At 33.9% G+C, this 15,048-nt stretch overlaps 2 protein-coding genes across 2 annotated transcripts; one reads left to right on the forward strand and one right to left on the reverse strand.

Annotated features, from left to right (window-relative positions):
• Window positions 1-1,210: 1,210 nt before the first annotated feature.
• On the reverse strand, window positions 1,211-2,209 carry Cpr100A (Cuticular protein 100A). The gene is made up of 2 exons (XM_069053438.1): window positions 2,069-2,209; window positions 1,211-1,931 (listed from the first exon to the last, which is right to left on the reverse strand). Exons 1-2 carry the CDS (start codon window positions 2,078-2,080, stop codon window positions 1,305-1,307), a joined length of 639 nt encoding a protein of 212 aa, XP_068909539.1. The 5' UTR covers window positions 2,081-2,209; the 3' UTR covers window positions 1,211-1,304.
• Window positions 2,210-10,604: 8,395 nt separating this feature from the next.
• Window positions 10,605-13,091, forward strand: LOC138135380 (uncharacterized). Its single transcript, XM_069054097.1, has 2 exons — window positions 10,605-10,764; window positions 12,415-13,091. Exons 1-2 carry the CDS (start codon window positions 10,738-10,740, stop codon window positions 13,000-13,002), a joined length of 615 nt encoding a protein of 204 aa, XP_068910198.1. The 5' UTR covers window positions 10,605-10,737; the 3' UTR covers window positions 13,003-13,091.
• Window positions 13,092-15,048: the final 1,957 nt, after the last annotated feature.

Below are 15,048 nucleotides of genomic sequence, written 5' to 3' on the forward strand. Positions count from 1 at the left end.
GGTTATGCAACCAAGCTTACGTTCCCAAGTGAAAATAGTGGTACTACGTACAATTAAGTTACATTTGAATGACCTTAGCGGATATAGATAAATTATATTCTGAAAAAAGTATTTTTATTCATGTAGTTTTTATTTAAAAAAAATACACATTCAAAAGTACAACAGTTTCTTTTGGATATTACATTATTTCCGAAATTTCCTACATCCTTGTGGCTGTTGAGTGTGATTTATTTAGAAACCTCTTTTATCAACTGTACCTTCTGTAAATACATGAAATACTAAGCTAGTGGCTTATAGATGGCAGAATATTTACTGAAAGCTGCTAAATTTTTCGATTTAATATTTCTACAAAAAAAAAAAAAAATTGAAAATATGTTCCACAGATCCTGTTTAACTTATAAAAGTTCTGAATGAAACACAAATAAAAGACATATTTGAATATATCTGCATTTTTTTGACAAATACTATTTGGTTTTAATATAAAAACAATACTTATCCTGTTAGTTTAAAACTGATATGAATATTTGAGACAGTTGTAAACGTGCCAGAAGACAACGTCAAGAGTTTTTAATAAATCGACTTGGCATTGAATCCTACCATCAGCATTCAATCACACGACATTTGGCATTCTTCATTGTTGGGACTTGTTTTCGGAACTTTATTTTAAGACTGACCACACCTTATCCTTATTTCAGGTTCAAGATCATTTTGCTTTTTAAAGGTTACATTCTCGATACTTTGAATAAAAATCAGTTTAACCTTTAGTAGGTACTGGTATTATATTTGAACAATTCGAAATGGGTGGGAAGGAGGATATCGATAAAAAAAATCAGACGTATGAAAAGCGGAAACTGTTGGGGGAAAAAGTTACTCAAATCTCTTATCTGGTTCCTAAAATATAAATGAAAACACAATTTCAAAGTTATTGTGTTACTTTTTGCAAGATCCGGTAATAAAATTGAAATCGCGACTTTAATTGCCATCAAATATGTGTCTTAAGTCACCGGAACCTTGTACGCACAATACCAGGGTCTCAACTTCCGGCTGTACTGACTCCACCTATGCAAATCCGGAACCAACCCATTTATTAGCGACAGCCCAGATAAACCGCGTTAACCTTATGATGCAAACACCAGTCTAACAGGAGCAGGTACATTCAAGGTTAACACAATGCACTTTCATTTCTTTGTTTCGTTGCCAAGCGAAATACTTTTAACATTTAAATAAACATTTTTATTATGAATATAATACATTAATGAACATGTAGACTAAGATCTAAACGCGAAACGATGCTTAACTATGACTCAAGCCTTTTGGAAACTATAGCTGAAGCCATCTGGTGACCTATTCAGCGACAGTTTACCAGGAGGATAGAATCGGTGTGGAGCTGGAGTCGTGGGCTGGTACTGGGGTTGAGGCCTGTACTGAGGCTGAGGCTGAGGTTGGGGTTGGTACTGTTGTTGGGGTTGATATTGTGGCTGATATTGTTGTTGGGGTTGGTACTGTGGCTGGGGCCGGGGTTGGGGCTGGGGCTGGTACTGAGGTTGAGGTCTATATTGCGATTGGTACTGGTCGCGGTACTCAGGGGGGTTGTACTGAGGAAGAGGCTGGTACTGGGGTTGAGGAGCGACCGGCAGGGTGGTGGGTGCCGGTTGAGGGATTCCATCTCCGGTGGCTTGGAATCCGTGTTTGCCAGCTGTGTAGCTCACAGTGTGTCTTTGGCCTGTTGGGTCTACGTAAGAGTAACTACCACGACGGGTACCATCAGCGTCACTTTCTTCTTTGAACTGTACACCGTCTTCTTGTGAATATTGAGCGCCGAATTTGCCGTCTCCGCTCAGATATCTCTGCTCGTTGAGGATGGCAGCGGTTTGGGGGTCGCCTCGGTAGGCCTGTCCGAAGACGGCTCCCACGAAGGCGGCTAAGACCAACTGAAACAAGCATCGCCATTTTGAAGAAATCAAAAGCACCTTTCATAAAATACAAAAAACTAGAGAAGAAGCACAAGTGAAAGTCACCGGAACACTCATGAATCACTGGTTCCACTGTCAAAATTTCAGATACTCACTATTCTGTACATGATAGTGTTGCTGATGGTCTACCAAAGAGGCAAACTGCGACTACTGCCCTCTCACGGCGCTCAGTTACGTTTTATACTGCGATCCAACCTTGGTAAGAGCGACCCTGGAACACTCCCTATGAAGAATCGAGCTTTGTCCATACACAGATGCCACCACGCGATTCTCACAAGATTCGGCGAGATGATCAGATCTGATCCAGCAAATGTTAATTATGCTCAAACCCAAAATTTATGCACGTTAAGCGATCGTTGAAACTTGTTTATTTGTAATTTAAATGCCGATCGTGGATCATTTTTAATCGCAACCTATTTTCTCACATTGCAAAGAAGAATTAAATTTTTTATGGGAAAAATTATCATATCAGTACTGGTGCAAACGTGAGTCGCATAAATGCGATATTTTTAAGAAACAACTTTCAACTTGATACTGCAAATCGCTGGTTTTTTAAACCATAGCAACAACCCGAACCTTAAACTCACTCTTACAAACATCCGGATTTTGCTATCGCACCTCCGGTTCAATTCTAATTAATTAATTTCTCCAATTTTAATGTCTCACTAATGCATTAATAAATTCCTCGAATTGCATCAGAATGTCCTTAAATTAATTAAATTAAATTAAATGTATTATGGTTATGAAAATAACTTCCTAAATGCATTCGTCGCGAAACGAAATCTCAGCGCCTAGACCGAGCTTCCAAGTCCCCCGCGTGATCTCGCCCGTCACACTCTTGTTGCATGAACCTTGTTGAAATGTCAGTTGTTTTGAAAAAATATTTTTCCGTACGAAAAATGGCGTCGACTCTTTTCAACAAGTTTACGCAAGAAATGTGCGAATACGCATCAGCTTGGGTGAGCCCGTTCCGGAGTCTATTGACCCGGTCGAGGATCGCCGCACAGGAAGGTAGTACCGGAGGTGATCCGGTGCCCCGGAATCCGGGCGGTAAACACGCCCAGCGGAAAAGTGCAATAGAGCTGTTTGTTATTACGTGACTATTATTACATTTAAGTAAAGATAGTATCGAGATGAGCTTATATAACTGTGTCACGATTGAACTCTTTGGTTCGTTACTTTCATCTCTTCGTACATTTTCACAATAAAATTCAGCGCTCTTACAAACTTATCTCTACCTTGAAGAAATATAAATTCAGTAAACAGCGTGTTTTTGAATTACATTTTTTATTTTTATTCTTACTGATTTATGACTAGATTGTAAGGTTCTAAAGTAAACTTATAATTCTACAACTCTGACACTTTTTCATAACTATGTACTACAAATTTTTGTTTATTATTGAGCAACATCTTTATTTATATCTACCTCGGTTACCAAATTGGGAAAGTGGAATCATAAAACACCTTAAAGCTTTTCTACCACTACCTTGATAATAAATCCATCATTTATTGTTATTTCATTTATTGGCGATGATTTAATAACTATTATTAGTTTCGATAATTACAATAACTGTATCCTTACAAAATCAGGTAGTATTGAAATGCACAACAAACAATAATTATAAAACTAGTTGTTAATTATTCCATTTTTATTGACGCAAATTAAGATTAAATTCGCAAATTGAAAATCGCCATTACTTGAGTTTTTTTTTAACATTATCAGAGCAAGGTGGAATTAATAAAATACTCATTTGTAAAACAAGTACAAATTGTCGATAAGTGAGAATCCAATGCAAATTGTGATGTTCTGTGAGGAAGGTTTTAAAAATTGGAATGAAGGTCGCAGTATAATCTAGTTTGATAGATAGTGCTCCATAAGTGCTCTATTATTTCATAGAACATTCCTTTGGTGAGGTGTTGGAATGTAACATGGTCTATTATTTTACAACTGTGATATCAAATATTCACTCCTATTGGCAATACTCGTAAGTACATTGTGTGTGTGTAAATACATCAGTATTATGATATTTTTTAATTCAGGAAAGACAATCTAATTACAAGTATATCAAGGTAGCTTATCATTTTGGATGTTAATTTACATGTAATTTACATTAAACCAAATTTGAAATCATAATTAAAGTTTAAATGTGACTTCCGAAATAAATCGAAATAAAAGCGGAACATGACGTACGAGTATATACCTGGATTGCCTCACTTTCAAGAACAAATACATCTGTCGACAACATACTTGTCATTTGGGTTTAGTTTTACTCAAATATTATTTAAATATTTATTTGCGCCAACATAAATAATTCTGATTGCAATCATCTGGTTAAATATTAAAAAAATAAATTGATGTGTTACTAAATTAATACTGTACTGTTCTATTCAAAAAAATCGCGTACACCTATTACAGATTTGCATGCGTTATTTTGTTGTTCTGGCGTCTATTAACGTCATACTGTGACACTTAAGTTATTCAAATGCCAATACCAAAAGTTTCTGAACAAGAAAAGTGGGTATTTAGTGCAGTCCATGCCACGTAGACTAAATGCGGTTATAAATGCAAACGGCGCCACGACCAAATATTAATGTAATATTCAAATAAAATTATCTAAATTTAAGACTTAACCTGTTTTATAACTTTTGTCAAAATGACAGAAAAAATCCGTTTTTAAACGATACAAAAACGAAAAACCTATAAGAATTCCTTACTTGATTTAAATGGTGTACGCGATTTTTTTTTAATACTGTACTGTACTGTAACTGTACAAATAAGTGTTAGGTTATAGCAGCGCTGTTCAAGGTTTAATTAATATAATCCGTGTGATCAAGTTGACTCCCTTGTTTAATAAACTAAGACAATTGTTCTTTAACACGCTGGGGGCGCAGTGTTTTGTAGGATCGAGCCCAAGCCATTAATTTATTGTCATATTGTAGAGGGCCACGCATTTACGTTGCTGAATTGATAAAAATATTTTTAAACTAACCATAATGCAAGGTTTAATATTATTGTCTCATTTGATTCATTCTTTGTTTGTAAATACTATAAAATTTAATTAACTAATCAAGTAATCAAATTCAATAATATGGTAATCATGTAAATTATAATCAATGAAGTAAACTGATTTATTGATTTTATACTATTCAATCTGCAACGCATTAAACAGACGTGCATTGGCATTGCATATATACCAGGTGTTATGGAAGTCCACGTAATAGGACTCCACCAATAGGACTCGTTAAAATAAACATTTTTCAGAGATAAAATTAAATATAATTTGAACCCTAAAATTTATAGCTGCTCATGTGTTTACACATCCATTGATAACGAAACACGGAAAAAAATTACTCGATTAAAATACTCGAACGAAAAACAGTATATAAAAAAAACTGTTAGTATAAAAAGAGATCGATATGTAATACCTATTTATGTACAATATGATCGAATATTTTTATTTCACTAGATAGATACAAATGAACTCGATTTTATATCATATCTTGTTAATTACATATTTACACAACAATAAAATATTACATATTATATTTATTAAGGTAAATATTTTTTACTTGTACTGCTTTGAGTAACACATGAAAAGAACTAGGTACGAGTAATTCTTATAAAGAAAGTAAATTCATAAAATAATTTAAAATGTAAGGGGGAGATTCACGAAACTGCAAATTTGCAAACCGTTAACGAAACGGCAAATACAATACTTTAACAATGTCGGTTGTCGAGCCTTACCAAGTTTCGTGAATGACCCCCTAAATTGATTAAAAAAATATGTTCAAACAAATACATTCTGATAATAACTGATTTCCATTCTGCCAAAGCTTTTTAAATCATTTACACTTTATTTATAAAAATTATATATGTACATATTTCTACATAAAATAATTCTTAGTTTTTAGTTTTTCACGTGATTTCAGAGAACAATTCATATTATTTGTATGCATTTATAATACACTAATTTCTTTTTCATTATATCGAGTGTGTCAAAAAGGACGAACACCAAAGAAGGTACAAAATTTAGGGTAGGTAATCAAGGATCATTAAGATTTTTTTTTTGGTTTTGGGCTTCCGTTAACGCGCAAGAGCTTTTGGAAGTTACAACTAAACTACCTGCTAAACTAAATAATCCTGTTATTGATGTGGGAACATAATTATATGTGTCAACTTTCAAAGGCGCCATCAACAGATATCTACAAATTCACTTCACGAATACATTTGAAATCCGTTTCTTCAGTAGTATTGAATTATGACGAAATTCGATGTGGGGGAGTAGTTTTTAAACGCAGCAACATTGCTAACATATCACAGCAACGAAAAAAAACGCCTTTATTAAATAAATGTCAATTAAATTGTGACAGCTTTCAAAATGAGATGAATCTTGTAATGTAATATGTACAGGGTTATTCTAAATGATTGTAGTCGAAGTAGGTGTGAAAACTGAATGTAAAATTTATGGTTGCCGCTCCACATAAAAAAATCATCAAAATGATGTGTTAAATTGGGTGCAAAACAACTCAATATTTTTAAAAGTGATTGGAGAACAACTCAATATTTCTGGATTCAATCGTTAATTTAACAAAAATAAATAAAATCCTCATCTCCGCACTTTTCACCTAAAAAATGACAGTGACAGGGACACAACTGACAGTTCACATGAAAGCGGCAAAAACGTAATAACATGGGCATGGCCTACTTCGACTACAATCATTTAGAATAACCCTGTATTTAGTAGCTCTTGGTGCCGCAGAAAATTAGTAAAATAACGCGACATTTAGCTGGACGGACCTGCTCGTACTGTCGCGAGCAATAAATTTTGGTTGCCAATGTCACTTCAAAATTTGATTAGATTGTCACAAATTTAAAAAATGTTCCTGCTTGATTACGCCCATATCAACAAAGTGTCAAAAAAAATGAGAAAAAAATGACAATCAATGTCATACAACATGATGATAGGTTATATATTTACTACAGTTTTACAATGGAGCATTTTCGATTGCGTTAAAGAATGACCTTGACGACCAAAATGTATTGCTCGCGACTGTACAGTTGGTTGCAAAAAAAAACCGGGAAACGAAAATTTTCGTAATGTAAATTTCATTTTGTCCATTTGTCAATTAATTGTCTACTTGACAATACCTATCAAATAATTTTAAAAAATGTCAGAAGGTTTCATGGCTACGGTGTCACACTATGAAAAAAATGTAAAAATGTGTCAATTTTATTCTGACAGTTCCCGGTTTTTTTTTTGCAACCACCTGTACGCTATGCGTTTTCCTAACGGAAGGTATCCCACTGTGAATGTTATTAGGCGTCTTGACCAACGACTGAGAAAAAAAATGTAACCATGACAACTACGTACGGTAGTTTTTAGTCACCTATTGCATTGCTGCCATTTTCATTTTCACTTTCTAAGAGTTTTTTCTTAACTGAAAGCCACAAAATAATTTTTGGTACAAAACCGGGGTCTGTGTTATGCTATGCTATGCTACTAAAACCCCTCTCCGTCCTTTTTGACACACCCGATATAATTTAAAGTTAAAGTAACAATATTTTTTACTATAACTTTCAAAGTTTAATGATTAAAACTTTTTTTAAATAAACCTATGTGAAGAAGATTCTCTTTTTTTACGTATAATGAATAATGTTCCTACTTACAGTTGTATTTGATGTCAACGCCAAACATTTTCAACGCGAAAATGCACACTTGTTTATTAAGAAAATACGAATTTCTTACGTTACACCACAACACATATTTTCTTTATTTAAAACATTTGAATATATCGAGACTATACTGCACGTAAGCTTCAAATTCCAGTAATAAAATAAACCCCAAAACACTACGAAAATCGCATTCGTATTAGATTGTTAATTATGGTTAATTTTAGTCCATTAATTAATTATGCTACATAAAAAATTCTGCAAGGACATAAATAAGAGTGTGAGTCGATTAAGAGTAGCAATAAAAAGATTGTCAATCAAAGTCATTAAAACTGAATATTTTATTGTCGATCAGGTAAAGTGAGTTTGACGGAAAGACTCGATCCCATTTAAATTGAAGTAATTATTGTACTAAAATTTGAATACCAGGTTAGTGGAATTTAACACGTAGTAGTGTTAATAAATATGTATGACAGTATATTTCTAATTCAAAAATAATTATTGTCATAATAACTTATTTTATTGTTAAGTACATAACTGAATGTAATTAACATGACGCTCACAGCAGGATACAACTATGTATTATTATAGTAAATCTACCAATAAAAATATACATGTCTGTATTGTGAAAGTATGCGGTTGCTGTAATGAAGGAATCGACATGATGAAGCTGGATCAGTAGTGTTTAGTAAAAATAGATAATAATTGTATTTAAAAATGTTTTCATATAGGCTTTGATGTCAGTTACAAAAATAAGCGCCAGAATAGCTCTTCAATGATTAGTTAAAGTGGATCAACAGAATCAAAAGGAAGCGTTCGTGTCACAGTATTAATTAATTATAAGTCAGTAAAAATATCTGATATGCAATAACAAATGTAACATTACACTTACCGGTTACATGTGAATTATTCATTATATTTGTTGTACAAGATAAGACAAGAAACATATATGTTTAACACAAAAGTCTAAGTGATTAAACAAGGAATTGTTCAAAAATAGTAGCTTATTTAACGAGTTCGTGTGTAAATTGGGTTTTTTTTAGCATGAGTGGGCCAGCTGCCAAAAAAGCCCAATTTACACACGAACGAGTTGAATACAACGTTTTTTTGTTTTACGAACCCCTTAAGCTTGTTTGACACGATGCTAAATTTTGTAGAAAATTTGTTAGAAAATGAGAGAGACCCTCGATCAGGACCAATGAACGATCAGGATCATAGCCTGTCTTTGTCAGATCCTGATCGTTCATTGGTCCTTTCTCATTTTCTAACAAATTTTCTACAAAATTCAGCATCGTGTCAGACAAGCTTTAAAGGCTCCAAATCGCTTAAAATCTTTAAAATTAGCTTGACGTTTCGTTTTAACACATTGTGACATTTTTATCAAAATCCGTTCACACAGAAGAAAATTCTCAAATTCTGACAGTGTCGAACAAAAAATATCTTAATAACAATAAAAAAATGTATAATTTGCCTTAAAACGATTGTTAAACTTAAATTTTATATTTTACAAAAAAATTTTGGCTGGTCAGACCACACAACTGTACTAAAAAAAGGGGCCCAAATATTAAGGCCAATAAAGGCATAAATCAATAAAAAACATAAAAATAATCTTTAAATTTCGTTGCCTATAAAAAATTGTTTTTTCCTTGAATATTCTTTGCCTCACATTAAGAATTAGGTAACGTTTGTAGTAATTAATTTGACATGATATTAAAGAATGTAGTCTAAATATTTACATTTAAAATTGTTTTTTCCATTTCTGGTAGTGAGTTATTTTATAATGAAATAATAATATGCAAAAAAAGTATACTGGGTGTCCTTACAACTTCACACTATTTCATCTAGTATAAAAAAAAAATCGAAAAAATGTTATTCAAGAATACAATAATAGTGTAGATATTAAGAACATCAAAATCAAATCACGATTTTATTCTTAGTTAAACTAAAAGATGTTAATACAACCACAATTACTAACTTTACCTATGATACACATATTATGGTAGTGACATCATTTATTTGAGAATGTGTAAGTATGTATTCACTCAAATTGTTTTTAACAAAGTAAAATTTTAAATATTAAAAGTATGTAATTAAATCAAATTGTTATAAAAAATACATACTTACAGATTGCAGAGTATTACAAATGTGAATTCGACATATTGCAATATATTTTGTTCTAAACTTCCATCGGGAAAAGTAACATATTTCGTGTATGTATTATGCCTATGGACAGTTGCATTCTGGTTACATACCTACCTATTTACATGATGCACCACACGATATGTTTATTTTGCATCTTGAAAACTTCCCACGAAGTATCACTAAGTACACTTGTAATTTTGTACTGATTACAATATTAAAACTGTGTAAACTAAGAACAGCAAACAATAAATTTCACAAACATTATAGATTGATCATGTCTTTGAATTTATGGATGTGATCGGAGATATGGCTGGCGACATGTGGATCACAGTAACAAGACATTTTTTTCAAGATAAAGGTCTTTTGGAAAATCGTGAGTAAATGTGCACGATTATTCCAAGTTCACTCCTAGAAAATTACGTGCTCCTAATAATATATCACAACATTACTTACTCAGTAATAATTATTTGCAATCGGTACAGCTAGCTATACGTATTTGGTATATGATTGATTGCTGAATATCATATCTACCTTGAATTAGACCGAGAAATTACAAGCAATGTTCACCCATAACTTATTCATATCATACCACTTATAGAAAATCTCGCATTTTTCCGTCGTTACGAAATAAAATTCAAATACCTAACGGAATTTCATTAACACCCGATTGAATTATTCCTACCCCGGCAAAGTGAACCCATAAAACATGTTGTAAAATGTTTTAATTAAGTACCTGGCGTGAATGTTAACGTTAATAAACGTATGCTGCTATAGTAAATACACATGCAGGAATGTTTTTCTTACGAACCAGTCAGCATTGAGTTAGGCGTGCCGTTTACTGATATATAAACATGGAGTATGCATTTTGTCTTATTATTTCGCATGTCAACACCCATCGGGCCGAAGAAGACGTTGAATATTTTTCTCGAGAAATAAAGTGACTAGTGCGACATGGCTTACCGCCACAAGTGTTCCTCTGTAAGTGTTTGACTGTTTTTTATTTTTATTTTTGAAATCTTTACACTACAAATCCGGTTCCTGGTCTTATAGTAGTCTTAATATAGACTGTTTTTTTGTTTTGTTATAGATAGAGTGACATTTGTAAATATTTGCATGAGCATGACATAATCTACTTTGGTTTTTAGTTGTTTATCTCACTATCAAAAATATATCACCTAATTCAACAAACCAGGTAGACGCCTAGATATAGTTCAATTTATTTAATTTTGATCAGATCAATATTTTTTATATTTTATATACATGTATGTAGTATTAAAAAAACAATTACATATCCTGTTAAAAAAGCTGAATCAATGATTTTTTAAATTACATATACCAATAATATAACACTGTTGCCTTTAAAATTTACATCCAGAGTGCAAATTTAAAAATTAGTCAGTAACTTAAAATTTATAAAAATTAAGGACCTACCCACCTGTATGATGAAAATATCTAAATATTAGTACTAGAATACTAGAAATACATATGCAGGATTTTTTTAAATTATAAAAATATAAAAATGTGCCTAATTTGAATTTTAATGGAAAATTGGAAAATGTTTTTTTTTGTGGTATATTTTACAATGTTACAACATTAATAGCTCTGGAAGTGTTAATTTTGATATTTAATTAATTAGGTAATTAAATTCAGAACAAAAAATTCTGTAACCTTTGCGGAGTCGGCCGTATCAAAACTATAGAGCTGTTAAGATAACTAAAATTCGTTAAAATTGTATCTAATTCGCACAAAACCAATTTATAAATTCTTGTATAATTAAGGTAAAGGTTAAGCTGGTGTGATTAACAATGAACAAAATAAAATTGATAATTTATTCAACTCGTTAGGAAGTAACACGATTCCTATTAGTTTACTTACATCACTTTACAAGAGTATTTATTTGCTTTACACGTTTTTTCAGCATGAAAAATTGTGACTTTCATTTTTAATTTGTATAAATAATTATTCACCGGAATATTTCAAAACTGCATTATGCAATTTGCATGTAACTGATAATTGGTATTCAACTCGATAATGCTTTCTTAAGTGAATTGTTTTATATTTACATCTCTATTTTATGCAATAGCGCCAGCAATCCGGCCGGATAAAATACTGTTTCTAATTTGTGGTTTAAGCAATGTCAAATAATGTATGTAAAAAATTGTGCATTGTGCAATTATGTAGTCTGTGGAATGTGATGGAAAAAATAGGGAAGTAAGTTATTAGCGTTTAAAAATTTACTTTTATTGCTCTCGTGAATGGCTTATATTTGTTACAAAAAAATAAACTAGTTTCCGACCTTGAAACAATTTGTTATCACTTAATATCGAGCAGATTTTAATTCAAAAGTCGTTAAATTAAATCAAAATGTCCAGCTTCATCCTTGACCAATTGATTTATGATTTTACCGAATCAGTAGTTTTTTGAAAATGAGAAAATGGGATCGGCCCTAAAAATTCAAGTAGCTCAGCTTACATAATCAATTAGCAATTTTACGACCATTGTATATGTTAATTTTAAAATAATGCATGAGCGCCTTTGCGTACCATTAACCCAATGGTATCGACCAATCTGCATTATTTAGCAACACCGACCTTGCGTAGTACAATTCCGTATGTATTTAATTTTTAGGCCTTCATCAGTGCATTGTTTCTCCATCTCGTGACAGCCCAGTCCTTCAACCCCTCCATCCTCCAGGACAGCCGCGACCTCCCCAAAGTCGACGGCACCTTCGGATTCCTCTACCGCACAGAAGACGGCATCGCGCACGCAGCCAAGGGTGATTCCGATGGAGTCATCCACGGCAGATTCTCCTACACGGACCCGACGGGCTTGAAAGTCAACTATAACTACAATGCAGGCTCGAGGGTGACTCCGGGGTACAACTACGACGACACTCCGACTCCCAAACAGCCGACCCCCAGACAGTACCAAGCAAAACAGACCCGACCAACCCAAACAACTCCCAAGCAGTACCAGCCAGAAGATGACTACAGTGAACCTCAACAGTACAACGATTACGAAGAAAGACCGCGCTACCAAGAACCTCAGCCACAGTACGTACCCAGGACTAGGCCCTCAGCGGGGGCACAGAGACGACCTTCGCCCCGACCTCAACAGTATAGCGCCCAATACAGGGAGCCGGCGCAGAGTTATCAGCAGCCTAGGACAAGGCCCCCGCATGCTACACACAACGAAGTTTACGAGGATTATTATTAATTAAGTGGTTTTAATTAATGTGTAAGGTTAATTGCAATTTTATTGTACAAATTTTGACGCCATATATCAATAAAATCGATTTTAATTAAGCTTAGTTTTAATTAACACCTTTCTATAGTTCTTTAGCGCAGTGGCAACAAAAAAAGAAGAAAGTGATAAGCAACAGGAGTTTTGAGTGAAATATCGAGTGTTCAATTGAAATGCTCATCAAATAACATTTTTTTAATAGTATCAGCTTGCCAAGAAAACTAGCAATTTACTATTTGCAATACAATTACTTATTTACATAATTTATGGTAACAGGACAATTATCGGTTTTGTCGGTTTCGTTGTTAACTTACTAAACAGACCAACAGATGGAGCCACGGTTCGGTGTCCGAAAAAATGCGTTCAAAAAGGAGTTACTTTTCGTCCGCTTTTGAGAACGTAAAATTACCGTTTTCATTAAGGGCGCCTAAAACGGTTGAGAAGTCAAAGCTGAGAAATGGTTAAAATTAATTTTCACATTTTTCCCTATTTAAGTATTATGTATTACAAAACAAACCCAAAGTACAAAGTAGAGTTTATTTTTTAGCCCTTATTGTGTGCCTAGATCCATTTTCGACTGACAACTTCACAAACATTTATCGAGTAAACGGTTTTACTCGAGCTTTCTATTTTTTTGTCGATTCCGGCAAAATGATCCTTTTGAGATGGTCGTTGTTTGGCAAATAAATTGAATTTGTTGGTCCATGTCGAAAGGCCCAAAGCCATCATCTTCCATGTTGTAAGAAATTCGTACAAAAACCGTGACATCAACATTTAGCTAAATGCCATACATTTCACTTTTATTTACAAAATAAATAGGAAAGAAATCGCAACAAATCGCATAACAATGCATTCATAGCATACGCCGTCCGCAAAACCGGGCTGACATATGCACACATAGACTCAATAGCAGGCTTAGGACACACAGCTGTGCTATCTCACCCCCTTACCACCGAGAAATCTCAACGCAATCGCTGCGAATCCGTGCAGGTCGGGTGCTGAGTCCCATTGAAATCTTTTGGTGAGAGAGTCGGCAATGACAGGATCAAATAATGAAGTTTGGTACAAAGTGACCTGCCTTTTCAACACTGCATTATTAAGCCATACATTATCCTGGATGTCACTAAAACCGGTCATTAGACTGTTCGTTTGTGGGGTGGAATTGCCCAAACACGGACATGTTCTAAACGGGACGATTCAATTAATGCTAAGCCGCCATCTTCGGTCTCCATAACCGCATTGACAAAATGTCTAAATTAAGTGGCTGGCAAATATGGGATCAAATGGGGTGACAAATGAATAATTCAGTCTGGTATTCCAGTTTTTTTTTTTTAAATTTGAATTCTGTAGTTGGGGTTCATGCGCGATGCCTGGAGATGTTGACATAAAAATCAGTGCACTCTTTTAATTTTCTCGGTGTAATAATTTAGTCTACCCTTGGTGAATTTAGCCAAAGGGCAAAGTGGGGAGTATGAGTAGCGATCTGGTCGGGATTATCTATTGAACAACTGACTGTTGAATGGCTTGTGAATTTATCCAGCTTTCAGTCGACGTCCCTAGCTAGAGTCTGGCCCTGAGGCGAAGCAACTTTTCTGAAAACACTCGGCCAAAAGCTGCGGTTTGGTTTTTGCCATGTCAAACCGACACCGAGTGAACTAGTTTAAAGTCGGACAATTCACATACTCGTTCAGAATTTTCTAACTGACAAACAGCTCCTGCGCTTGTCTAATTGGCCTAAACACAAAAGTACAAAATTCATTTTACAGAAGTTTAAAATTACAGTGGCGGTACTGTTTGATCTGTATTTAGTTACACTTAAAACCCATTTGAGCGAAATTTTATTTTGCGTTGCCGCAAAGGTAGAGAAGTCTGCGCTTATCCAATACCTCCATTAAAAGGTTTAACCAACCACAAAAAATTACTTCCTTCTTATGTACATTGTTAGCGGGCATCATACCCTTCCGACACTCTTACCCATTTTTACAGGATTTTTCCAACTATCGCATTTCGTTAATTCGC

Source organism: Tenebrio molitor, chromosome 7 (genome assembly GCF_963966145.1).
Source record: "Tenebrio molitor chromosome 7, icTenMoli1.1, whole genome shotgun sequence".
NCBI classification, from domain to species: Eukaryota; Metazoa; Arthropoda; class Insecta; order Coleoptera; family Tenebrionidae; genus Tenebrio; species Tenebrio molitor.

Coding starts and splice junctions, on each gene's coding strand:
- LOC138135380 (XM_069054097.1), top strand. CDS start 10,738: ATGGCTTACCGCCACAAGTGTTCCTCT. Junction 10,765..12,414: donor ACCGCCACAAGTGTTCCTCT/GTAAGTGTTTGA, acceptor TTTAATTTTTAG/GCCTTCATCAGTGCATTGTT.